The sequence below is a fragment of the Onychomys torridus genome, chromosome 5 (genome assembly GCF_903995425.1).
Source record: "Onychomys torridus chromosome 5, mOncTor1.1, whole genome shotgun sequence".
Lineage (NCBI taxonomy): Eukaryota > Metazoa > Chordata > Mammalia > Rodentia > Cricetidae > Onychomys > Onychomys torridus.
This window is the reverse complement of record NC_050447.1, coordinates 44,517,900-44,544,128: the sequence shown is the minus strand read 5'-3', so window position 1 is coordinate 44,544,128 and position 26,229 is coordinate 44,517,900. Positions and strand designations below refer to the sequence as shown.

General features: G+C 41.2%; 1 protein-coding gene across 1 annotated transcript; it reads right to left on the bottom strand.

The window, feature by feature from the left end:
- Positions 1-2,436: 2,436 nt before the first annotated feature.
- On the bottom strand, positions 2,437-14,598 carry Dynlrb2 (dynein light chain roadblock-type 2). The gene is made up of 4 exons (XM_036188689.1): positions 14,542-14,598; positions 11,681-11,756; positions 3,770-3,937; positions 2,437-2,709 (listed from the first exon to the last, which is right to left on the bottom strand). Exons 1-4 carry the CDS (start codon positions 14,542-14,544, stop codon positions 2,666-2,668), a joined length of 291 nt encoding a protein of 96 aa, XP_036044582.1. The 5' UTR covers positions 14,545-14,598; the 3' UTR covers positions 2,437-2,665.
- Positions 14,599-26,229: the final 11,631 nt, after the last annotated feature.

Genomic DNA, 26,229 nt, shown 5'->3' with positions numbered 1-26,229 from the left:
TAAACTTATCTGGGGTCAGAGAAGAGGACAGCCACAATATTTATATGAGGATAGGCAGTGGTAGCACACGCATTTAATCCTAGCATTCCAGAGACAGAAATACCTCTGGATCTCTGAGTTCAAGGCCACATTAGAAACAGCCAGGTGTGGTGACACCTTTAATCCCAGAAATCCAGATTTTAATCCCAGGGAGTGATGCCAGAAAGTAGAAAGATATATAAATTGTGAAAACCAGAAACTAGAAGCATTTGGCTGGTTAAGCTTTCAGGCTTTGGAGCAGCACAGTTCAGCTGAGATTCATTTGGATGAGGACTCAGAAGCTTGCAGTCTATGGAAACAAGACCAGCTGAGGAACTGGCGAGGCGAGGTAGCTGTGGCTTGTTCTGTGTCTCTGATCTTCCAGCATTCACCCCAATAACTGGCCTTGGGTTTGATTTTATTAATAAGACTTTTAAAATTCCTGCTACATTTGAGACTAAGCCAGTTTAACCTTAGAGGTCTATCTCAGTCCTCCTCTCTCTGCATGTGCCTCCATCAACATTAGCCTCCCAGGATGCAAGTAGGGGTCATGGATGTGGGTGAGCTAACAAACCTACTGTGGGGCATCCTTCATGCTTATCCTGATTAGGATGACTGGCAGAAACATAGGTGAGGTACTTGTGGGCTCCTGAGGAAGCCAAACTGGGACATCTGACAAGAGGCTGTCTGTAGGTCTGCCTTGTGATGTTTTGTTGATTTTTATTGCATGAATCTCCAAAGAATTATGCTGAGTAAAAAGTATCTTGAAAGCTTACCCACAGTATTGTTCCATATATATCATTTATTTGATAGGGTAAAGTTCTAAAAGTGGGGTTCAGATTCATACTGCCATGGATCAGGAGCTGAGGCAGGGCACACTAGATAGCGTTGGAATCAAGACAAGTATGGAAATGTTTTCTTTCTTGATTGGATCATGCCAGCTTCCTGGTTGTGCCACTGTCTTTGAGTTCTAGAAGATGTTCCCACAGGGAGAAACTGGAGAAAGGAGCATTCATCATCTCTGTTTTTTTATTATCTCACATGAATTTTCAGTTATCTCAAAATAAAAGCTTAAAAAATGGAGGGTATAAAACACATAATGCAAAACATAACTATTTACTCAGTGTAAGTTTGAAGGTGCACAGGAACCTGTTGCATTTATTACATTTTCTGAATGTTATAAATATTTAGTAAAGACAAAATTCTCTGGAGTTATCCTCAGTCTTGTGTATACACAACTTCACCCAAGATCTACTCTTGGTCCCCTTAGTTAGTTGTGACAGAGGCAGCAGCAGCTTGAGGGATTTTATGAAGGACAACGGTGTTGTGGAATATTATTTTAACTAGGCAAAGATGTTTTGCATTTGTTTATCCTGTGGAATATTACTTTAACTGTGTAAAGGTGTGTTATATTTGTTCATGCTGCAATTGTTTAACCTTAACTGTGTAAGGATGTGTGTTTAGTTATATAAAGATGTGTTGCATTGTTTCACCTTGCCTGCCTAAGGGGCCTGATTGGTCTAATGAAGAGCTGAATGGCCAATAGCTAGGCAGAGAAAGGACAGGTAGGGCTTGTAGTCAGAGAGAATAAATATGAGGAAGAATGAGAGGAATAAGAGAAGAAGAAAGGCGAGGCAGAGGAGAAGGGAAGGGATATATCTGGGGCAAGAAGTCAGGCAGCTGCCAGCCAACCAGATAGCAGCAGTGGAAGTAAAATATACAGAAAGAAAAGCAAAAGGTCCTGAGACATAAAAGCCATGAGATAAAGAGAAACAGGTTAACTTAAGCTAAAAGACCTAGCCAGAAATGAGCCTAAGCTAGCTGAGCATTACAAACTTAAGTCTCTGTGTCATTATTTGGGAGCTGGCTGGCAGGAGAAAAAAATACTCGCTACACAAAGGCATTGAGCTGCAATGATGACCTTACTTGAAAACCATGCTGTTTCTCCCTGTTCTTTTCAATCTGGGAGCACCGAAAGCTGTGAGCATGGGAATTTCTCATCCTTCTGTAGCTTCTTTAGTGCTCCTCTGAAAATCTGTGGTATGTCATAGAAACAGGCAAAATGAGAGTTCTAACTTTAGTGACAGAAATTTCTAGACTGAAGGAATGACCTTTAGTGTGGTGTTTTGAATGAGAACACATGGTCTCTGTTGGTGGCGCTGTTTGAGAACCTTTGGGATGTGGAACCTTGTTGGAGGAAGTAGGGCACTGGAGGTAAGCTTGGGCCATTTCCAGTCTCATCTTGATTTTGGTTCACTCTGCTTTCTGGGTGTGATTGAAAACGCTCCCTCAGCTACTCTGGCCTCCTCAGCTGCCACACCTCTGCTGCCATTATAGATTCTCCTTTAGTTTTTTGTTTTGTTTTGTTTTGTTTTTTAGTGTGTGTGTGTGTGTGTGTGTGTGTGTGTGTGTGTGTGTGTGTGTGTGTGTGATTTAAAGACAGGGTCATACATGGCAGAATTTGTTTATTATACAGAAAAAGTACAAGACCACAATACAGTCAAAAGGGACTAAGGGAGACATGTAGAACATTTTGTTGTCCAAATAGGAGAGCATGTCTATAGACTCAATTAGGGTTAATATTATGGAGTAGAGGAGTGAAGGGCTTCCAGGTAACATCACGAGGATGGAGTTGGCTGCAGCAGGTCTACTCACATGGGTTCTGGATGACAATCAGAAGATATTCCTTATCTAGGGAGAAACATGAATGAAGTTAATTCATATCTAATCCATGAACATTTCAGCCAGCCTGCCCTCTTCCAAACACCACATGGAAATTGGGTAGACAATGGCTGCACATCAAAATGGCACAGTGGAGAAGTTGGAAGCACACAGACTTGTCACAGCATTTATAATTTCATTTGTCCATTGTCCCCAGCATGACCAATTATAATAAATATTCTACAAGTGGTATTTATGTGCAGTAGCTGCAGATAAAACTTTATCTACTTATCTGATGAGATCATGTGCTATATGCTAGGTTTGTGGCCATAACACAATTATTCAGAAACACAATGACCATAATTCCTTCAAGGAAGTGACTCTGTGCCATGTCTTCAGCAGACCAGCTGGTCACACTCACCTGTGGCAACATACAACTAGCCTTGGATACACTTCCTACTTTATTTCCAGGATGGGTTAATTCTGCCACTATTCAAAGCCCCTGTGTCATTCTGCCATTTCTGCCCATTTTTAAGTGACACACACACATAAAGCACTCTCTCTTCCGTGTGTGCTTGTGTGTGTGCATGCACACACACACACACACACACACACACACACACACACACACACACACGAAAAATGAAAACTAAAAGAGAGTCCATAATGAGAGTGGAAGCATAGCAGCTGAGTGGGCCAGAGCAGGCAGCTGAGAGAGCGTTTTCAACCACACCCAGAAAGCAGAGTGAACCAAAAGCAAGATGAGACTGGAAATTCTCCAAACCCATCTCCAGTGATGTCCTGGTCCCTGTACTAGTCCCTGTACTAGTTATTTTGAGAACTAGTAAGTGTAAATGGGTAAAATTCAGCTTGTTTAAAGGTCGGATTATTCGCTAATGTCATACAATGTTTGCGTTTGGCTTTTCTGAATGAAACATGTTTGTTTTTGTGATCAAAGAGCTTTATGCCTTGCATTACATATTGACATCTATACCCTTGACAAGACGCTATATCCCTCCATCTTTGAAACAAGGTCTTAAACCAGTAAGGCAGAAAAGCATTTTAAGTATGAAGTGACATGTTCAGTTACCTGGGGCTACCATGATTTCATGTTTCTTCGATCTGATCCTGAGGAAAGTCAGGTCATTCTGGGGGTCAATGTCACGGACTGTGCTTTTAGCCTTCATGGTCAGCTGGTGGAGAAGACCCGCATATTGAACTGTTGTGGAGTTGTCCAGGGTTGTTCGGATTGGAATGCCTGTGAGGAGATTTAATTTGGAGTTATTTTCCCCTGATTATATGAGAGAGATGTGCATTGTAAAAACTGCTGGAAATCACTCATCCTTGTAATGGCAGAAAAACTGATGGTAGATATCACTGCTGGCATCAATTTTAGCTTATAGTTTGTTTTTTATCATCTTTTTGTGTCTATATAGAGTTTTAGATAGAGTTGAGTCAAGTGGTGTTTACAAATTTGACTGTGACATTCTCATTATTTAAGTCAGAACACATAAGTTTCCCTTGCTAATTCATTGCTAATTCATTGCCATTACTGATCATCTCTGCATGCTTTTATTGTATGGGTGTGTTGTAATAGGATCAACATACTATTTGGACATTTGGTAGTTTACATTTTTAATAGTAAATTTGTGGTGAATATTTTTGTGCACAAATCATCTGGAAGCTGTTAATTGATCATTTTAATCCTAATCATATATATGATTTAATCCCAATTGCACACACACACACACACACACACACACACACACACACACATATATATGCATTATCAAAACATCCCACTTATGAAATATGTGGTCTATAATGTGCCATTTGTCTGCTTCCCTTAAACTTGAGCCACAAAAGGACAGCACTGCCTAATTTCTCAGTCTTCCCATAGTGTTTTGCAAACAAATTTTATGTTAGAAAAATATGGTAACAAGGAGACTGACTTCTCTGGGTGGGTGTCCCTGTTTTGTGCTCATTTTCTGTTAAAGCATTATTAAATTTGGCCTCTTGTTCACTCTGTTGCTGTATTATATGAGATTAGAACAGATTAAATCTACTGATTTAATTAAAAAATCCTAGCCAGACAAATATGCAAGTCTGAGTTAATACAGTTCAAAGCTGTCAAGCCCTGGTTGAGCCCCCCAGCTCCCAGTGTGTATTATGCAGCGGGCACCAAGTTAGGTGCTCCACACACATTGTATCTGATCATGTTGATCATGCTGATAACTGTCAGACAGGAAGAAACTCTAAGGATTTCATTTCGAAGTGTGCCTTCACTTCAGGGGGACACACAGCAAGAGTCTGTCTGGGATTGTTATCCAATTCCTTAAGCATCTGAATAAGGCCAGTCAACAAAAGTCCAAAGCAGCTTTTAGGTTTTCCTTTAGAAACTAATAGCGAAGATGAGTATTTTTCAAAGACAACGGATTACTATCTTAGAATTTTATCAAGGCTTCATGACACTGTGGGAGACTGTCAGTTTTGACTTTGAAGCAGACTAGACTGTCTTTGCGATAACATCGTCTCCAGAACAGTAACAGAAGGCTGTCCAGCTGTCCAGCTGTCCAGCTTTCACAGCGTGACCTATTCTGTAGAGAAAACCTTTCATTTCTCTAATATTATTTCTTGGTCACTTTCTCCCCAAGGGAAGTCTGCTGTCTTTCATAGCCAAGAAGTCACAAAGCATGGTCACAAAGCATGGACCTGCATCCAGTGGGAGGCAGTAGTATACCTGCTACCCAGGTCCTAGAGAGACTTTTGGACAGACAGTTTTGTTTCATATCTTAAACATTGAAGCCACTGAAGCCTGAATTGCTCAGTGTCAGGATAAGAAATAGAACCAGAATAAATTCTTCAAAGCACAGATGACAAGACCATGAAGCAGAGGCTTGGACTGTCTAGGCTGTCTGTTCGTAATCCAGGCCAGTAAATAAAAGCGGTCACCTTTCTGAAGAACACACGCACAACTATAGAAATAGGATGTTTTCACTCTCATATCCTTGAAAGCAGACAATCAAGAGGTCAGGGTTGGGGATTTAGCTCAGTGGCAAAGTGCTTGTCCAACAAATGCAAGGCCCTGGGTTTTGTCTCCAATCTCCCAGACCAACCAACCAACCAACCAAAACAACCAAACAACCAAACAAACAACAAAACAAAACAACCAGTTAAGAAGTATTTAATGAGCTCTTGCTTTGTACCAGTTAAAATTTATTTATTAAATAGTATTTTTAAGCTGGGCAGTGGTGATGCTTGCCTTTAATACCAGCACTCAGGAATGCAAAGGCAGGTGGATCTCTGTTTGAGGCTAGCCTGGTCTACAGAATGAGTTCCAGGACAGCCAGAAATACACCAAGAAACCCTGTCTCAAAAAAACAAAAACAAAAACAAAAAACAAACTATAAGAGGCATTTTAGGCTGGGTGTGGTGGTGAATGCTTTAAACCGCAGTTCTTTAGAAACCCAGACAGGAAGATGGTTGTGAGTTTTAGGCCAGCTCTTTTATAAAAACAGATCCAAAGTAATTTCAGTATGTGGCATAAAGTTCACTCACCTGCTTTGGTGTGTGTGTGTGTGTGTGTGTGTGTGTGTGTGTGTGTGTGTGTGTGTGTGTTGTGGAGGCCAAAGGACAACCATGGATGTCAGGTGTCATCTTCAGGGATGCTGTACATCCCCAGTGGGGCAGACTATTTCATTGGCCTGGAGTTTACCAGTTAGGGTATATCAGCTGGCCAATGAACCCAGCAATCCTCCTGTCTATACCTCTCTGGTGCTGGGATTATAAACCACCACACCCACTGGAAATCAAACTCAGGTCTTTGTGCTTTCAAGGAGAGCACTTTACTGACTGAGCCATCTCTCCAGCCTCACCCACCTCCTTTCTGAGAATCAATCATAGGTCCTAGTTTTTTACATATCTATCCAGGAATACACTGAAAATGATTGAAAAATCACTTTGAATTATCACTTATGTGATCATTATAAACTATGCCTAATCCTGTTCCTCACTCCACCTCCTTCTTCTCTTCTTTCCTTCCTTTCTTCCCTCCCTCCCTCCCTCCCTCCCTCCCTCCTTCCCTCCCTCCCTCCCTTCCTTCTTTCCCTCCCCTTCTTTCTGTGGTATTTGGGATCAGAACTCACAGCCTCATGTTTGCAAGGTAAGCTCTCTACCAGTTGGGCTGTACCCCTTGCCTCACCCTCTGTCATACTTAAGTGTATACATGTACCTGACTGTGTAAACAAATAGGAAATACTGACTACTGCTTTGTATTCTAGTTTTTCATACAATGATAAGTGGTTCACCACCTTTCTTCAAGAATATGTATTTGTGTGTATAGTTTCTATTTTAATAGCACCCTAACATTTTCATTTAATACCTTTAGGAAATTGTTGGGTAGAACATACAGGGCTAAACTGTTTTACAGGCAGTTGAATGTCTGCTTTGTAATCCATGTAACTTACATGACCTCCTGACAGGCTTTTAGGCTGTTCTCAGTCTATGACTTCCAGCAACAAGGCTACATAACTTGTCATTGCACATTCATTTGTTTGGGTAGGCAACATTTCTAAAACAGAGCTCCCTGAACAAAACATATGAACATTTTAAAATTTGATATTGTTGAATTTATGGCACCACTCTAGACTATGACAGCCCGTGATCCCGAGAAGCTGGGAGTCATTATTTTATTTTGCACTGCAACTGCGCATTTGTGCTTTGGTGGGAAGATTGTATTTCAGTAGCGAAGGAACCAACGGGCTGAACGACTGACAAAATCTAATGGTATTCAAATGATGAATTGTTGGACGTGTCAAGAATATTCAAAGTCAAAAGCCGATAGAAACTAGGCTTATACATAAAAGACTGTATGACAGCTTTGAGTACTTGGGAGGTGGATATTTACATATTGGTGTTACAATGATGGTTCTTATAAATGGGAAAGTAAAATGAATAAAGAATTCACTGTCATCTGTCGTTGAAACCTAGACCACTCAGAAACAACAATGGAGTCTCCTTTTTTGTCTTAAATAGGAAGCCTGTGTCTTAGAAACAAAGCAAAGGCTCATCAGTACACAACCTGGTATGTGATGCTATCTAACTGGATAAACACAGTAGACCTACTTAATTAACTACAAGGCAAGCTGACAATGATGTTAACATGTTGTCTGCGAGGCTTGTCAACCACAGCCACTAGCAGAGAACAAGAGGGTGGCAACTGTGTCCTGGGGACCTGCTTTTAGTACTAAATTGCCCAGGACTTCTGAAGGCTGTGAAGCTGAACTGTAGTAAGAGATGCCTCCAGCAACACTTGAGAAGGCTATTAAGACAGTTTTATTACATTGAGGTCACACAACTTATACCACATACCATTAGTAAACAGCCCTGACACACTGGGGTCATTGACCACCTCACCACAAAAATAAGCTGGGGAACGGGTTAATTTGATGTCAGGTAGAAATCAAGTTTCCAGAACCCTTGAAAAGTGCCCTGATTCTTAACATAATATTGTTCTAGTGGCAGTTAGGGAAAGGTAATGGTATTAAAAATAATAGTTTTGTTGCTTTCATCAAGAAATTGAGAGGAATTTTCACTGAGAAATGCAGGAAAGCAAACTTTACTTCTAATGTCGCTACTTGGGGAGAATCACTCCAACATCTGAACTTTTCCTTCATTATTCTTTTTATGTTTTGTTTTGGTTTATTTATTTATATTTATTTATTTATTCATTCATTCATTTATTCATTCATTCATTTATTTATTTATTTGTTTGTTTGTTTGTTTGTTTATAGATGGGGCACCATGAGGCTTAGGCTGGCCTCAAGCTAGCCGAGGATGGCTTTGAACTCCTGCTTCATCACCCCAATTCTGGGATTCTAGGCCTGTTCCACTAAGCTGTATTTATTCAGTAGAACCCAAGGCTTTATGCATGCCAGGCAGGCACACCACAACTTGAGCCACACCCCAGCTCCCCATGTTTTATATATATATATATATATTTATTTATTAAATTTTTTTCATTTTACATACCAACCCCAGTTTCCCCTCCCTCCCCTTCTCCCGCCTCCTCACCTCCCTCCCACTCTATCTCCCATCAACTCCTCAGAGTGAGTAGGGCCTCCCATAGTAGTCAACAAAGTCTGGCATACCAAGTTGAAGGAGAGCCTAGCACCTCCCCATTGTATCAAGGCTGAGCAAGGTATCCCACCACAGGGAATGGGCTCCAAAAAGTCAGTTCATGCACCTGGGATAAGTCCTGGTCCTGCTGTCAGGGACCCCACAAACAGATCAAGCCACATAGCTGTCACCCACATTCAGCGGGGCCTGATTCGGTCCCATGCAGGTTCCCGCAGCTCCCCATGTTTACTTGGAGTTACTTTATCTGGCTGCATAAACTATCCAAAAATGCTTCCTGTTGCTTCATTCCCTGGATCCAAATCTTTTCTCCATCACTCTTTGATGCGGTGTTCTTCAGACATCTGATGCACCTCACCAGCATTGGATGCTTTAGATTAAGGCATTCCAAGGAAAACTCATTAGAGGCATTGGCCTGGGTGCCACAGGACTGTTCCTGTACTGGGTTGAAGTGTTCTCCCAAACTTAAGTCCTCCCTAAACTTCAGAAGACAGCCTTGTTTGGAAAGAGGTTCTTTGTAGAAGTGATCAGTTCAAATGAAGCTCTACTGGGTTAGAGTGGGCCTTCATAGCTATAGACTTGGGTAATGTGTCTGTAAGCCAAGCAAGCTGATTATTGACTACTACTAGAAATGCACAAGAGGTCAGGAGGTCTCCAGCCACAGATTCCTCAGAAAGACCATGGCCCAGTGAAGCCTCAATTTCAACCTTCCAAGTAGAGACATAATAAATTTTTGGTGAGGTGTTTGTGTGTGTGTGTGTGTGAATGTGTGTATGTGTGTGTGTGTGTGTGTGTGTGTGTGTGTGTGTAAATGGATGCATGTGCAGGTCAGATGTTGACATTGGGAGTCTTTCTCATCACTTTTACTTGAATTTTACTGAAATAGTGTCTCTCACAGAACTTGGAACTTACTGGCTCATTAGGCTCCCTGGCCAGGGAGCCCTAGGAATACCCTGTCTCTTCTTCCCCAAATACTTGTATTCCAGGAGCACAGATGTTGCACCTACCTCTTCATATGGGTGCTGGGGATTCGAACTCAGGTCCTCATGCTTGTGCAACGAACACCTAACTGACAGATCTATCTCCCCAGACCCCTTTTCTACTCTTCAAAGCCAACAAAGGTGTGTGTGGTATTTGCTGTCACAGCTGAAGCAAACTCACAAGGCCCCTCTGTTACATCACACAGGTAGCTCCTGTAAGTTAGGGTGGGAGATTCTGTAGCAGATACTAGGGAGCAGAGTCCATTTAACCAGGGCCACACCAAGAGCTGACCACTTCCTGGATACACAGCCCAGCTTTTGACTTCTTGTACAGACAACCCTAACTCCTTCTTCCTCATTCCTCAGGCTCAATGAATTTATTGTAGTGCCCATCACTTCATGCATTTGGCAGAACTATTTTATTTTATTTTATTTTATAAAACAAGCCAAATGTTTCCTCTGCAAATATCAAGCAAGTAAATCAAAGTTCTCAGAAATTCTTTAGTTAGAATCCTATTAACTGTTGGCAGCTGAACTTGGCACTTGATGGTCCTCTCCGCTAACTGCCACAGCCACCAGGTTATTTTCCATCCTTGATGACAAGGAGACAGAGCACAGAATTTCACCAGTCTCTTAGGTGGCAGTTGCACAATAACCATTTACTAGTGGATTACACCAGAACACTGATCTAGGGATCAGCCAAATCTACAACTGTACCCACTGTGAATTATTACAAGTGGCTACTCTTATTTCAAAGAATTCTCTGGAAATGTTGGTAACTTTCACTCTTAACAAATGCCCAACTTAGCAGAGGGATAAGCAGGGACCTTTGAGAGGCAGAACATGGAGCAATGAGCCAGGGAACATGCTATGCAGAGTCTTCTTATAGGGGGCGGATACTTGTGTGCACACCTGCACCTGCACACATGCATATGTGGAAGTCAGAGGACAAGTTGTTGGGGTCAGTTATCTCTTTCCACCACATGGTTGCTGGGGGTAGAACGCAGGTCTTCAGGCTTGTCCGCAAGCACACTTTGCCCACTGAGCCACTGTGTAGATTCTTGATGGATGGTTCAGAGACAGTGAGTCCCAGGTGAGTACCCACATCTCATAGTTGGGAATGAATTATTCCTTCCTGCCTGTTATTTACAGGGCTATTCAAAAATGCTATGAAATGAGTTCTTGTGTTGGAGGGATCCCAGGGAGACTTGGAGGGGGCAGTGGGGAAGAGAGATGACTAAGATATATTATATACACATATGAAAGATATTTGCATGAAATGTTCAAACAACAAATTAAAATTGTCATTAAAAGAAATAAAAGGGTTGGGGATTTAGCTCAATGGTAAAGTGCTTGTCTAGCAAGCTCAAGGCCCTGGGTTCGATCCTCAGCTCAAAAAAAAAAAAAAAAAGAAAGAAAAAGAAAAGAAAAGAAAGAAAAAGGAATAAAAATGAATTGTAAACTTTTTTTTTTTTTTACCTAACATGATAATGGAACATTTTAATTTTAAATGAATATTGAAGCCCTGTACTGTAGCCTTTAAACATTAAGCCAAAATCAAACTGCCAATCACATAATTTTCTCTCCTTTCAACAAGAGAGTTTTGCTGGCCCTCCTGAAGTGATGTGAATTCCCAGAGTTTCTGAAGAAGACACCGTGTAGTATTTCTTAGGGGTACACAGGCATTGTAGGGAGCGTGTCTTAGATGAGTGATTGGTATACAGTAGGTATCCCATAGATGTCTGATGAATAACTGCTAGGGCTGGGACAGACAAAACATGCTTTTGAGTTTGGAATCTAAGGTAAGTGTCTTCACTCTTAAGATAATAAATGGGTCTCCAGTGAGCCTCTGTGTTGGGGCCCATTCAGCCTACAGCAAGAGTTACCTTCTGCATTGACCACCATGGTTCCAATGACCCCTTTGTGGCTCTGGATTCTCTTGAGGGTTTCCTCCACCTCTGTCTGCAAGAGATTAGGGTCACCATTAGCCAGAAGGGTCTCTGTGGTGACATCAACTCTACAGAGAACATCTAGGAAGATACCTAGTCCCCTATTCTTTGACTGAGGGCTGGATGCAATATGCTCGGCTATTTAAGAGGTAAGTTTGAAACTGTTAGACCTCACATGGAAACTGTGTAAGAAGCCTTCACTTGCAGAGAACCTAGACAGATTTCCAGACTTCAGCCCCAGCAGAGACAGAGATCCTCCCTAGAAGCTGAAGTATCCTCATTTGCTAGACAAGTAGTGCTTGTTTTGTTTGTTTGTTTTTTATATTGGCCAGAAATCTACCATAGGTCATCTTTTAGTAGCTCCCATTTCTGTATTTAGGAAATTTTCTTTTGTGTGTCATAATCCTTTAATATTTATCGATCAACACTATATCCTCTGAGTGTCCAAAAGCTGCCCTTAGTGAGACATCTTAGTTTCATCTGTCACCTCCATTGGGGATTCATTCTGGTGATTCAATGTACAAAAGGCATTCTATGCAAGCAGCATATTGTAGGATGCTGGGGTCTCCTGACTGCAGTGGCTTGTGTCTTGGTTTAAGCTGAATATTCCACTGTGAATTACTGGGACCCCATGGCTGGGTTTTATGTTCACCTGTATAAGCTGACTGTGCATAAACCACTGTGGTCCCTGTGCTTTTTCCAACAGCACATTGAAAATCTTTACATTTCTTTTTAAAATATATTTTATTATTTTATGTATATGAATGTTGTCTGCATGTATGTCTGTGCACCATGTGCATGCCTGGTGCCAGTGGAGGCCAGAAGAGGGCATCAGATCACCTAGACTTAGAGTTACAGACAGTTGTAAGCTAACATGCTGTGCTGGGGATTGAACCTAGGTCCTCTGAAAGAGTAGCTAGTGCTCTTAAACACCAAGCCATTTCTTTAGTCTCATAAAATATAATTTTTTAGGTTGAGGTTTTTCCTTCGAGACAGGGTTTCACACTGTGTAGCTTAGGTTGGTCTTGAACTTACAGCAATCTTCCTGCCTCAGGCTCCATAGTGCTGGGATTGCAGACAGGCACATCCATGCCCCACTCGACCTGATAGTCGTTTGATGAGAATGTATTCTGTTATTTTCTTTCTCAGCATCTCACAAGTGAACGTTAGGTTATTTCAGTCAGAGACCAGTTTTCTTTTGCACCCAAGGTGTATGTGAGCGAGCACTTACATGTCTTCCCCATCACCAGAGCAGGTATGAATTTGAGGAAATGCCATGCTAGATTCATGGCTTTCCCCACTATGGATACTATTAACATTTAATTAGCATGTTCTTTAAATTATACCATGGCCTAAAGCTTAGAGAAATACATCTGCAGAGGAGACTATTCATTGCTACCACAGGTTATAAACTGGCTCCCTGTCACAAATTGAAACAATGGTAAAAACAAAGAAGAAAGCATATTTTTATATTTCACTACCATGAAAGTCCTGAGCCTGAGGTACTCTCCGAAAGTGAAAATGAGACATTACTAATGATGGTAATATCAAGCACCTGACAGTGACAGGGACTTGTTTTGTCCCATACACAACCTTGGACAAAAACAAAACAAAGAACAAACAAACAAACAAACAAACAAAAAACCAAACCAAACCAAAACAAAACACAGAAGGAAAGAAGGAAAAGGAGACTTTTTCATGGGGTGAAACTTGGCACTTCTTGATCTACTTCTGTCTGTCCTGGAAGATCCCAAAACCACCACAGTTCTGACCATCTTAGGGGAGTGTCTACAGCTCTCCGAAGTCACCGACCCCTCTCCCTCCATTGCTCCTCTCCACTCCTCACTCCCCCCTCTCCTCCAGGGTGCTTCTCTTCTGACGTCCAGAGGCCCCTACTGCAACCTCCGGAGAGTCCCTAAGCCCATCTCCTTCCCTCCTCTCTCCCCTTCCCTTCTCTCCCTCTGCTTCCTCTCCTTCCTTCCTTCCTTCCTTCCTTCCTTCCTCCCTCCCTCCCTCCCTCCCTCCCTCCCTCCAACTTCCCTCCCTCCCTCCTCCCTCCCTCCCTCCCTCCTTCCTTCCTTCCTTCCTTCCTCCCTCCCTCCCCTTCCCTCCTTCCTCCTTCCTTCCTTCCTCCCTCCCTCCCCTTCCCTCCTTCCTCCTTCCTTCCTTCCCTCCTTCCTCCTTCCTTCCTTCCTCCCTCCCTCCTCCCTTCCTCCCTCCCCCTCCCTCCTTCCCTTCCTCTCCTTCCTTCCTTCCTTCCTTTCCTCTCCTTCTTTCCTTCCTTTCCTCTCTTTCCTTCCTTCCTTTCCTCTCCTTCCTTCCTTCCTCCTTCCTTTCTCCCTTCCTCTCCTTCCTTCCTTCCTTCCTTCCTCTCCTTCCTTCCTTCTTTCCTTTCCTCTTCCTCCTTTATCTACTCCTCCTCCTGATCCTCCTCCCCCTCTCCTCTTCCTTCGCCTCCCCTCCTCCTCATCCTTCTTCTTTCCCTCCTTTTTTCTCTCCTTCCCTGCCCTTCTTCCTCTCTTCATTCCTCCTCCCTCCCTCCCTCTCGATTTTCCTTTCTTCCCTCTTTGTCTCTTGCTCCCCTCCTTTCCCATTCTCTTGCTCTCCCGGTCCAGTTTTCTCAGCCTGGGACCTTTCTCCTTCATCTCTATTGTTCTTTGAAAACTTTCCTGGCTCCCAGATTCATCTCAACACCTCCCCTTTCTCAATAGCGCCCCTTCCAGCTGTCATCCCGTAAATAATGAGACCCTCCCAGGACAGCTGTGCCCATACCCAGACATGGACCCAGCCGGATTTACCATCGCGCCGGGTGGGACAACTCCACTCTCAAGCCTGAGCTGCAGTTTCTGTGGTTGTCAACAACGCTTCCCTGTTGCTAGGAAACCAGGCAGGAAATGGCTCCCAGAAAGCTGTGGGGCTGCGCCTGCGCAACTGTCAGGTTGTGTCTGAACCCGTTTTTTTTTTTTTTTTTTCTCCCAGCCTCTGGCAGGCTGCCTCCTAGTCTTGCTAAAGGTTCTAGAAGGCAGGCAGAGGGCGTTCCTTCCCGATGTAGCTCAAGGCAATGGGGTCATGGTGGGAAGGGAACTCCTGTGTCTTGCGTGAGTCCGATGTCTCCCCCTTTCCATGTTTTCTGGAGATGTGGCGACCACTTGTCCCTGGAACCAGGCAGGTGCAGCCAGCCATTCTAATGCCTGGAGGTGAGATTATGATACCCACGTGGATGCACTATAATACCCACGTGAGATGCAGTACTATCTGTGAGAAGCCATAGAACACTATGGCTAGGATAGCACGCAGGAAGGGTGCTCATGTCAAAACTAACTGATTTCACTTATCACTGAGTATTTGGTACTGAAGCTGAGGCGATCTAGAAAGGGTTGTAGGATGGTCTAGAGTCCTTTCTGTAGCTGTGATAAAACACCATGACAAAGAGTAGCTAGGAGAAAGGGTTCAGTTTAGCTCACAATTCCAGGTTGCAATCATCACTGTGGGGAAATCAAGGCAGGAGCTTGAAGCAGCTAGTTAGATCCACACTCAGCCGAGAAAGAAAGACGGGGAGAGGGAGGAGGAGAGAGAAAGGATGCCTAAGCTTGGTTCGTTTTCACTAGTCCTTATGCAATTCAGTTCTTAGCTTAGGGAATGGTGCCTCTACCTTTAGGCTGAGTCTTCCCACGTCAATTAACGTAAGATAATTCCCATAGACATTTCCACAAACCAACCTATCTAGACAATCCCTCAGGGAGACTCTCTTCCCCAGTGATGATTCTACATTGTGTCTTGTTTACAATTAAAACTAACAATCACATAGTAGAAGAGTGGATCTGAGGTGTATGTGTGTGTACATTGTCTCAAGTGATTGACTGTATTGTTTTGCAGGAATAAAACTGTGGGTCTTTGCAGAACCTCTGGTTGAATTGCATAAAGTCTTGACTCTTCGCAGCCCTGCTTCCTTGTGTTTCTTCTGATCAAGGAGATTTCCACTTGAATTTACACATAGCCATTTGTTTTTCTTGTAAAACTCTGGCTATGCACCAGATCTATTGTGTCAATCAACCTTAATGAAGGAAGGGGCTGCATAAGCATGGGGGTGAGTTCCCTCATTTCTGGAGTCAGGGTGTCAAACTTGTTCAGGAGCTGACAGCTGTGATTAGAGGCAAGCAGGACTCCAGCATGAAAGGCCCTGGCAGCAGAGCCCAACAGCACAGGAAGAAATGAGAAGTGGCCAAACTGACTTCCACAGCAGTCAAGTTTGACTCTGTGCATAGGAAATCAATGAGGAGAATATGAGCCATTTTCTTCTCATTGACTTTCCACTCTAATTATTCCTTGGAGGTAGTTTGGTTTAATTTTTATGCCTTTTCTTTGGGGGTGGGGGTGGGAGTATAATGAATATCCAGGGTTCTGCTGTATAAAATGCCTTGGAGGAATCTGACATGCTCTCTACCCCATCCTAGGTCCTGGGGGCATCCTTCCACCCTCTCTGCTGCCTCCCATCTCTGCCCCTTTAACTGACAGTAAATAACCTTCAACTCCAGTGGAAGTGTTAGTGACTAAAACCTGCAGCACTCAGAAGAGCAAAAGTGCAGGCAGATTTCATTCTTCCTCATGCTTAAGGGTCAAAATGAGAGGCTTTTTTTTTTTTTTTTGGTCTGAGTATGAGGGGCCTCTCCTGTTCTTGGCTGTATCCCGTTTCTGGTTAACCTGATGGGATAGAGGTAATGTCATGCTCTTGAAATTCCCCTTGGAATTTTCTCTACCATTCTATGTAGCTTTGGCACTGAGTTTGCAGTCACTGAGTTGGGCTGCACTCTCTATATCTCGTGTTCCTTTTCCTCATGAGATTTTTTACATCATTTGTCAACTTAAACAATTTATATTGCTCTTCTGCCGGGCATCTTAAACTTTACCCAGTTACAACCTCCTTTTCCCTGACACGATTTTTTAAAATTTATTATCTATTTTATGTGTATGGGTACTTGGCCTGCATGTATGTCTGTGCACTATATGTGTGCATAGTGACCATAGAGGCCAGAAGAGGATGACAGATTCTCTGGAACTTGAGTTACAGACAGTTGTGAAGTGCCATTTGGGTGCTGGGAATTGAACTCAGGACCTCCGCAAGAGCAACCAGTGTTCTTAACCTCTGAGCCATCGATCCAGCCCTCCTCGACAATATTCTATGTGGCCTTGTGTGTATAAAAGTAGGTATAGAAATCAAGCATTTATTGATCAATCATAGAGAAATTTATTTGAATACAATACTCTGGTCTACAGATAATCTTACCATTTATTAAAAGAGGAAAACAGTTTGCATGCTAATGAATAGGAGGTGCTTGTCTATCTAACACAAGCCAATCCAAAGATACTCTGATACTTACATGCTGAGGAATGGTGGTAGGGAAAAGTCTTTGTTTTCTGTAATGAAACATTAGTTTCTGTATGGATGGAAACTTCCTATTAAAACCACCACTGCAACTCTTAACATTAGTCTTAAATTTGAGTGAGGTTTGTTTCAGACACTGTTTGTTGGCTTTGCATGGCGTGAGGGCGTGCACAATGTAGAGTGTACTTGATGTATGCTCAGAGCCAAAGCTGCTGTGTTCGAAATGCAACTCATCAAGAACTGCAAAACACATCATATTCATTGTGTGTTTGATTTTGAATTAATTTTTGGTCCTTGCATGTTTAGGAACATTTTACTTTTTTTTTTTTTGCCAAATTTGTTAGGAGTTTTGTACTTTGGTATCTAGTTTGGAATTCTCTTCACTAGGGAGAAGATACAGTGGCAGAAGCTTGAAGGAATTGGACATATCACATCTATAATCTGAGGCAGAGAGCTATGACTGCATGAATGTATGCTGGTGCTCAGTTTGCCTGCTTTCTGCATTCTTACGGAGTCCAGAACCTCCTGCCTAGGGAATGGTGCCACCCACAGTGGGCTGATCTTCAGTTAATATAGCAAAGATAGATAACCCCTGTTATACATGCCCACAGGCAAATATAATCTAGACTAGAGAGTCTCTCACTGAGACTCCCTCCCATGTGACTCCAGATTGCATCAAGTTTATATGAGAACTAACTACCACATGATGGAAGCCATGCAGGCCCCTCTTTGCTTCTCTCACCTACATGCATGCCTTCTTGCATTTATACCTTTTGCAAGGAAATCCATGGCAGATGCTGGTACCTTGACATTGAACATCTTACCATCCAGAATACTAAGGAATGATTTATGTCTTTATAACTTAATCAGCCTGTTGAATTTTGTTGCAATGTTACAAAATAGACTCAGACAGCCATTTACTAGAAGACTCCATTTACTCCATTGCTGTCTGTGTTACACACAAAGGGCTCATATATGTATATTTGTCTTTGAGATCTGCTCCTTATATTCAAGTTTGAGGGTGTCCTTGCCCTAATTGGATACAGTCTTATAATGTCTTGGTATTTAATAGCATGTCCCCTTCATTACTTCCTTTCTAACTGTGTGGCTTTTCTTTATGTGTTTTGTATAGTATTCAAATATGATTATTCATTTCTGCAAATTACATTTGAAATTTTGACTGGAAACTAAATCTGTAGACCTATTAGTGGCATTGGTATATATACAAAAAGCATTCTGATTCATGATCATTTTATGTATTACCATGTTTAAAGTTAAAAAAAAAAGAATTCTTTCAATAATGTGCAAGTTTTTTCATGAATGAATTTCACATTTTAAAAAAATCCTGTTTAGTCACATAAGTGTTATTTTTCTGTTACTGTAATGAAAACTAGGCAAGATCAAGTGCTAGAGAGATGGCTCAGCAGTTAAGAGCACTTGCTGCACTTGCAGAGGACTAGATTGGGTTCTCAGCACCCACATGGGACACACCTGCAACTCCAGCTCCAGATAATCCAATGCCCTCTTTTGGCCTCTTACAGCACTGCATGCATGAGGGTGCACATACCTACATACAGGAAAACACTCATACTCATAAAATAAAAATAATAAAATCTTAAAAATAAACTTGGCCCAATCAACCCTAAAGGAAGAAAGGTTCCTATGGTTCATAGTGCTAAGAGGTTTCAGCCTATGGCTGGGTAGCTTTCTTGCTTTGGATACAAAACAAGGCAAACTGTCCTGGCAGAGACCACATGGTAGAGCAGGCTTCGTGCTAGAAAGGATGCTCAGAGACTGAAGAAGAGGATGATGGTGAGGTTAATTTTTCCAGGGCATGCCTCCAGAGACCCACATCTTCCAATTTGGCCTCACTTCCTAATGTTTCCAGCACTTCTTCTGTAATACTGTATGATTATGAATCTACCAATAGATGAATTAATTAGTAAAGTCAGAACCCCTAAGAACCCAGTAATGTCACCTTTATCAATGCTGCACTGGAAACTAAGCCTTCAATAGACGGGATACTGGGGGGGTTCCTGTTACATTCAAATCATTACAATAATATCATTATTAGTATCATTGGACATTGCAAAAATGTATTGGCTTACCAGTTGCTGACAGTGTATGTATCAGCCAGTTATTAATATAGTTATCTATCTGGAAAACATGTTAAGATTGCACATTAGTGTTATCTTTTATTCATATATTTATTATATATGTATATATCAGCTAAAATCAATGATTAATTCTATATTTAAATGTCTATTTTTATATTTGTCTAAATACATTATCAAATAACAAGTTAGATAAACACCCTATACAATAGAGTGGGAAGGAATACTTGCTAACCTGTTTCATGGGGTCAGAATAATTTTTGAGAAAAGAAAAACAACATGAGAAAACGATCATAAGGGCAGAAAATACAAATTCCAAATTTATGCACATGGATACAAAAGTCCTAAATAAGAATTGGTAATGCTTTGTATGCAAACCATATAAGTAAGAGGTGAATTTATTTGAGAAACCAAACTCTGTTTACTAATGTTACTTGCTCTAGTGTACTATTTTAGTAAAAAAAAAAAAAATGGATTGCAGATCACAGCTCTTGGTAAAACAAAGTGAGCACACTCATCCAACTCTCACTCTAACTGTGTAGACACATGAATGACCTGTGAGTAAAAAAAAAAAAGAGAAGCTGCCTGAGTACCTTGAAAAGCCCTGCACAAGGTGGAAAAGACTAGCAAAGGTCAAGTTAAGGAGACTAATATCCACTGTTGCTTCACTGTGACTTTTTCCACCTTCTGCTTCCTGAAAAAAACCCTGAGTGGATTGTTGTAGAATATTAGTTAAAGACGTGTTACATTTGCTTATGCTGTGGAATAGTTGTTTAATGATGCAAATATGTGTTGCATTCTTTTATGTTGCATTTGTTTAACTTTGAACCTGTGTAACTTTGCCTGCCTAAAACACCTGATTGGTCTAATAAAGAGCTGAATGGCCAATAGCTAGGCAGGATAAAGGATAGCCAGACATGGAATAAGAAGGAAAGTAAAGATATACAGAAATAGAGAAAGGTAAAATCCCAGGGGCAAAAAGTAGATGGGATAGTTTAAGATAAGAATAGCTATCAATAGGCAAGTCAACCTATGGCTTGGCATTTATAAGAAAGAATCACACTTTGTGTGATTTATTTGGGAGTTGGGTGGCAGGTCCCCAAAAGAGTAAAACAACCAATACCATTTTGGCATATCAACACGAGGCTTGAATTTTCGTAGGGCCTGAGAAAGCTTGAAAAGAAGAAAAGAAAAGAAAAAAGATACAACTCCTTTATAAAGTTCTTGTGAATAGAAACAGCCTTTTCCAGGCTAAATAAAAACAAAACAGTAAGTAAAAATGCCTGCCACAGTGCAGTGCACTGGCATTCCGTAGCTGAGGGGTCGAGTGCAGTTCCTGGTCAAAGGAAACTCCAACCAAGTATGAGCTTTAGTCTTGGTTCTCATGATCCTAGAAACAGGCAGAGCCAGCTGCTACATAGCTTAGCAGTTTAAACTTTGCTCACAGGGTCAAAAAATGGGTAAAAGATACACAGTAAAAGAGCTCAAGATGGAAAAAACCTCTAAACAGGATCCAGTGTGTTTTAAAATGTGTGTAGGCTTAAGAAAGAGAGAGAGAGAGAGAGAGAGAGAGAGAGAGAGAGAGAGAGAGAGAGAAAGAAAGAAAGGAAGGAAGGAAGGAAATGAGTATGGACAGCCATAGTAGTAAAAAACAAAGCCAGATAAAATGGGAAATACACAGGGCGTTGGGACCCTGTATGTTGCTCTATTGATTGTGAATTTTGTGATTGTTGATAAACAAAGGACAACTGCTATGAGACAAGGACTGCCAAAATAACCCAGCCTAGATATTTTAAAGAATGCCTTAACTTTAAAATGGAAGTCAAAAATTGTATTTGTCAAATGGAAATTAAAAATGCTTTGGAGAAGAGGTTTTGCCTTTATTTCCATAGGAAAAAAGAGGCTGTGGATTTGCTGCAGGTTAATATGAATCAGGTATGATCAAACGAGACATCCTGAATCTTGATAGGTGGTATATATCAACAATGGTTACTGCTGGTCTTCCCAGGACTTGGCAATTATCTAAGTTTTTCTCAGGAACCCTTAAAGATGTCTTCACCCAGAGACAACAGGAAGCAGTCTGGAGAAAATGACACCACATTACCAAGAGACGGAGTAGGTGGTCTTTGGTTATCTGGTGGGTTGTGAATGTTGGTTATCATTTAGGAAAATATAAGAATTAAGATAAAAAACAACTATTAATTGCTGTGGATATCGCTCTGTACAAATAAAATGCTGTTTGGCCAGTGGCTAGGCAGGAAGTATAGGCGGGACAAGAGAGAAGAGGATTCAGGGAAGTAGAAGGCTGGGGAGACACCACCAGCCGCCTCCATGAGAAGCAACATGTAAAGACACTGGTAAGCCACAAGCCATGTGGCAAAGTATAGACTAACAGAAACGGGTTAATTTAAGATAGAAGAAGTTGATAACAAGAAGCCTGCCACAGCCACACAGTTTGTAAACAATGTAAGTTTCTGTGTGCTTTCTTGGTTGGGTCTGAGCGACTGTGGGACTGGCGGATAAGAGAGATTTGTCCTGACTGGGCCAGGCAGGAAAACTCTAACTACAATTAATCTCAAATACTTTGCATTGACATGGATTTTGGTATATTGATACAAATTTAAAGTTATGTTTGTTATACTGAATGTATGTTTCTACTCTTGTTTGGGGTATTATGCTTATGTACTTCATTTAAAAATGCAATGTACAATTAAGGAATGAGGCTAGTGGTTAATTTATAATAATCAAATTTGTAGTCACATTAAGTATGTCTTCAAGTTAAACAGGTATATTTTAGAGAGATGATTTTCAAACACTCCAAAAACCTACAGAATATGGCATTTAAGATGTTCAATAACCTAAGGGTTTTCATGATAATGAGACATATCTGCTCCTGGCAGCACCAATTTACTTACTAAATGGATGATGGGTATTGAAGAAACTCCATATGGAGTTTGCTTTCAATGCGGCAAGGTTAGGCACTGGGCAAAGAAACTGCTCTGGTCCTTAACTGCTGACAATGTGCTGTGCAGACTGGACAAGCACAAGCAGGGATGCAGGAAAAAGGCTGTTGAACTTTGCCAAGACAAGGCAGGACAGCCATTCCAGATTCCTGCTTCACAGAAGAGCCTGCAGATATTCTGCAGGACACAGAGGAGAGCAACTGACAGAACTTTACTAATACTAGGCAGGACAGTCCTTCAAATATCCTGTTTCACTCAAAAGTCTTTCAGATATTCTAGGCCTGTCAGCCTAAGGTGAATGCCCCAACACTGCAGAGAAACTTTGGGTGACTGTCCAGGTGGTCAGATGTCTGTCATTTCTAGAGTTTTGAAAGTTGCTTGAAATACATTCCCTGTTTATCCAGGTAATATTACATCCTTCTGGGGTCTTTGATGGCATTAAAGACTAAATAATTAGAGTTTCAGTTTTCCTTAGTTGTGATAGAAATTAAATTAGGATAAAACTTTGGATTCACTAAATAGGATAGACAACTGAATTGCTTTAAATCTGCCAGACACAAATGAACTGGACATTGTGAATGTAATCCTTACTTGGTAATTGTTCTTATTGTTTATAGTCTTACTATGTTTAAGTTAAAGCCTTTTATTTTTATTCAGATAAAAGGGGGAAATGGATATTAGTTAAACATTGTTACATTTGTTTATGCTGTGGAATATTTGTTTAATGATGCAAAGATGTTTTGTATTTTTTTTTATGTTTCATTTGTTTAATTCTGTGAAGCTGTGTAGCTATGCCTGTCTAAAACACCTGATTGGTCTAATAGAGAGATGAATGGCCAATAGCTAGGCAGGATAAAGGATAGTTTTGGCTGGCAGGCAGAGAAAATAAATAGGAGTAGGAATCTGGGAAGAGAGATCAAAATGGAGGAGATCAAGAAGGAGTGAAAAAAGAAGAGGCCAACCACCCTGCCACAAAGCTGGGCATGGAATAAAAAGAAAAGTAAAGATACACAGAAATAGAGAAAGGTAAAAGCCCAGGGGCAAAAGATAGATGGGATAGTTCAAGTTAAGAAAATCTGTTAAGAGACAAGCCAAGCTAAGGCTTGGCATTTATAAGAAAGAATCACACTTCATGTGATTTATTTGGGAGTTAGGTGGTGGGCCCCCCAAAGAGTAGAAAGAGTGAGACACCAACAACAGTGGGCAGTTGGGACTGTCATCCCTGGTGAGTGTTCAGTAGTTGTTGAAAAACCCAGAAGGGGCAGTGGAAGCTGACTTTCATCCTCATCTTAGTTGTGGGATTAGTTTTAATTGTTGAATTTTTACAATCTAGAATTTCCTGGGAGGAGAGTGTCAAAAAGGAGGGATTGCCCAGATCAGGTTGACCGTGAGGGATTTTCTAAATTGTGCTAGTTGCTGTGGAGAGTCCCATCCTGATGTAGGCCTCACTATTTCATGGGCTGGGCCAGGAACAGTGTAAGAATGAATAAAAGTGAGCTGACCAGGTGAGTGTATCCATTCTCTCCAGTCTTGACTGTGGTAGTGATGGGACTGGCCATTTCAAGTTCAGCTTGACTTCTCTGCTTTCACAGACTGTAATCTGGAACCCTTTCTCCCGTAAGGTGGTTTTTGTCAGGGTATTGTATCACAGAACATAAATGAGACTGGGACATTAGCTTCTCAATGGTTATTCTCAGTAGTAATGTAAATGAATGAAAAAATGCCAGAGTGCATTTTAAAAAATGTTTTATTGCCATGCGGTGGTGGTGCATGCCTTTAATCCCAGCACTTGGGAGGCAGAGCCAGTCAGATCTCTGTGAGTTCAAGGCCAGCCTGATCTACAGAGCAAGAGTCAGGACAGGCATCAAAACAACACAGAGAAACCCTGTCTCAAAAAAAAAAAAAAAAAAAAAAAACAAAACAACAAAAACGTTTTATTATTTATCAGAAAGTGACTTTGGGTAGAGGCAATTTTAAAGTAAAAGTATGAAAACATATATCATGATGACATTAACCCAGAGAAATATAAGATGAATAGACTATAGAGCAAAGAAAATTACCAAAGAGGAACATTACATAATGATAAAGTGGTCAAGCAACCACGGTACCATACAGAATCTTAAAATGAAAACATATACCAACAATAACTGAGCTGCAAAATACTTGAGAGAAAAATTGGTACAGTTGAAATAGTCTATGTTCAGTGGTAGTGAAGACATTGACACTCACACTGGATAATTAGCAGAAAAGCCAATCAGAAAGCTGCTAAACACAGAAAATCTAAAATCTTCAACCGACAGTTTTTAACTGACTGAAGAAGAGCAGACCAACCAACATCAGTGACTTCCTAAGCTTTGATGTGCTCACAAAACATCTCCAAGACAGAACATATTCTGGACTATGAAACAATCTCCAGCAAACATACAAAAATGGACACCAGCTGGAGTGTATTCTCTGACTACAGGCATTCAATCCAAAAGCCCATGACAATGATGGAAAAATAAGAAGAAAGTGTGTAAACAATGGAAAATTACTCAATACATTGCTAAATAATCCACTGGTCAAAAAAATGTGAGATAAGTTACAAACTGAAACAAAATAGAATACAATATATTAAGTTTGTCAACACTCAATACAATTGGCAGCTCTAGGTGCTTCCTTAGAAAGCATGAAAATCTTAGTCTGGATTCTCAAAAATCTAGAGGAAAAAAGACAAAATAATTCTAATTTGTAATTTTAAAACTCTATGTTATGGTTTACATTTGAGTCTGAAATCTAGCAGACAGGGTTGGGTATTGAGTTGTTGGTCTGGAATCAGAGGCACTACTTTGAAGGCTGTGAGACCTTTAAGGGTATGGGGCCTGGGAGGCAGAAGTAGATGAGTAGGGGCATCACAGTGAAGTACCCACACTTGACTTTGCACTGCTCTCTGTTCCCTGTTCTGCTGCCAGCTGGATAGATCTAGCAACCCATCCCCACTACCCCAAGCAGAGCCTCTCTGCCATGCTTTTCTCATCATGGTGGACCATTACCCTCTGAATCTGTGAGCCAAAATAAATGTCCCCTTCTTTATATTGCTTGGGTATCTTTATCCCAGTGACACAAAAGTAACTAATACATTCTCCAAAAAGAATACTTGCAGGAGATCCACTGGGAAATTCCACCAAATATTTGAGGTAGAATCAATGCTGTTTCCACATGATCAGAAAACAGAATGGGGCCCTTTCTATTTGTTTCAAGAATGTCTTCATATTAGAATTACCCCAGTACCAATTCTAAATACAAAGAAGTAGTATAAGGAAGGAGTTGGAAGACCTAACGGGAGGGAGGGAGAGAGAGAGGAAGAGGGAGTGGGGCGGGGATGGAGGGCGGAAGAGAGGAAGGAAAAGAAAAACTATGGACAGCATTTTCAGGAGTCCATGTGAAATCCTTAACAGCATATTATGAAAACCAGCAAAATATTCAAAAGAAGGGTACAGCATTACAAACTAGTACTTATGCTAATGATGCAAAGATTCAGGGTGAAGATGAAAATAAAACCACATGATCCTGTCAGTCAGTGCAACTAAAGCTACTTGTTCATGATTTAACAACAACAACAACAAAAACCAGGGCATGGCCTTAATCCTAGCACTCAGGAGCCAGAGGCAGGTAGATCTCTGTGAGTTCGAGGCCACCCTGGTCTACATGGGGAGATCCTAGCTCTACACCACCATCACCACCTCCACTCACAACCACCCATTTAAAAAAGAAACAAAATCCCCCAAATTTTTAGTGATTAAGGCTAAGTCATGGATTAAAAATAGATTTTCTGTGCATTGAGAAGGATCTGCATAAGTTACAGATTGACACCCTTAAGGTGGGAGATGGAATGCTCCTTTCCCAAAGCTGAAAACAAAAAAAGAGGATGCCCTGTCTGCTCATTTGTTAAAAATATTAGTTTCATACAATGTTATCTGATCGTAACCACCACTGCCTCCCCAGCCATTTCCAGATACACTTCCTTCACTATCCAGCCAATTTTGT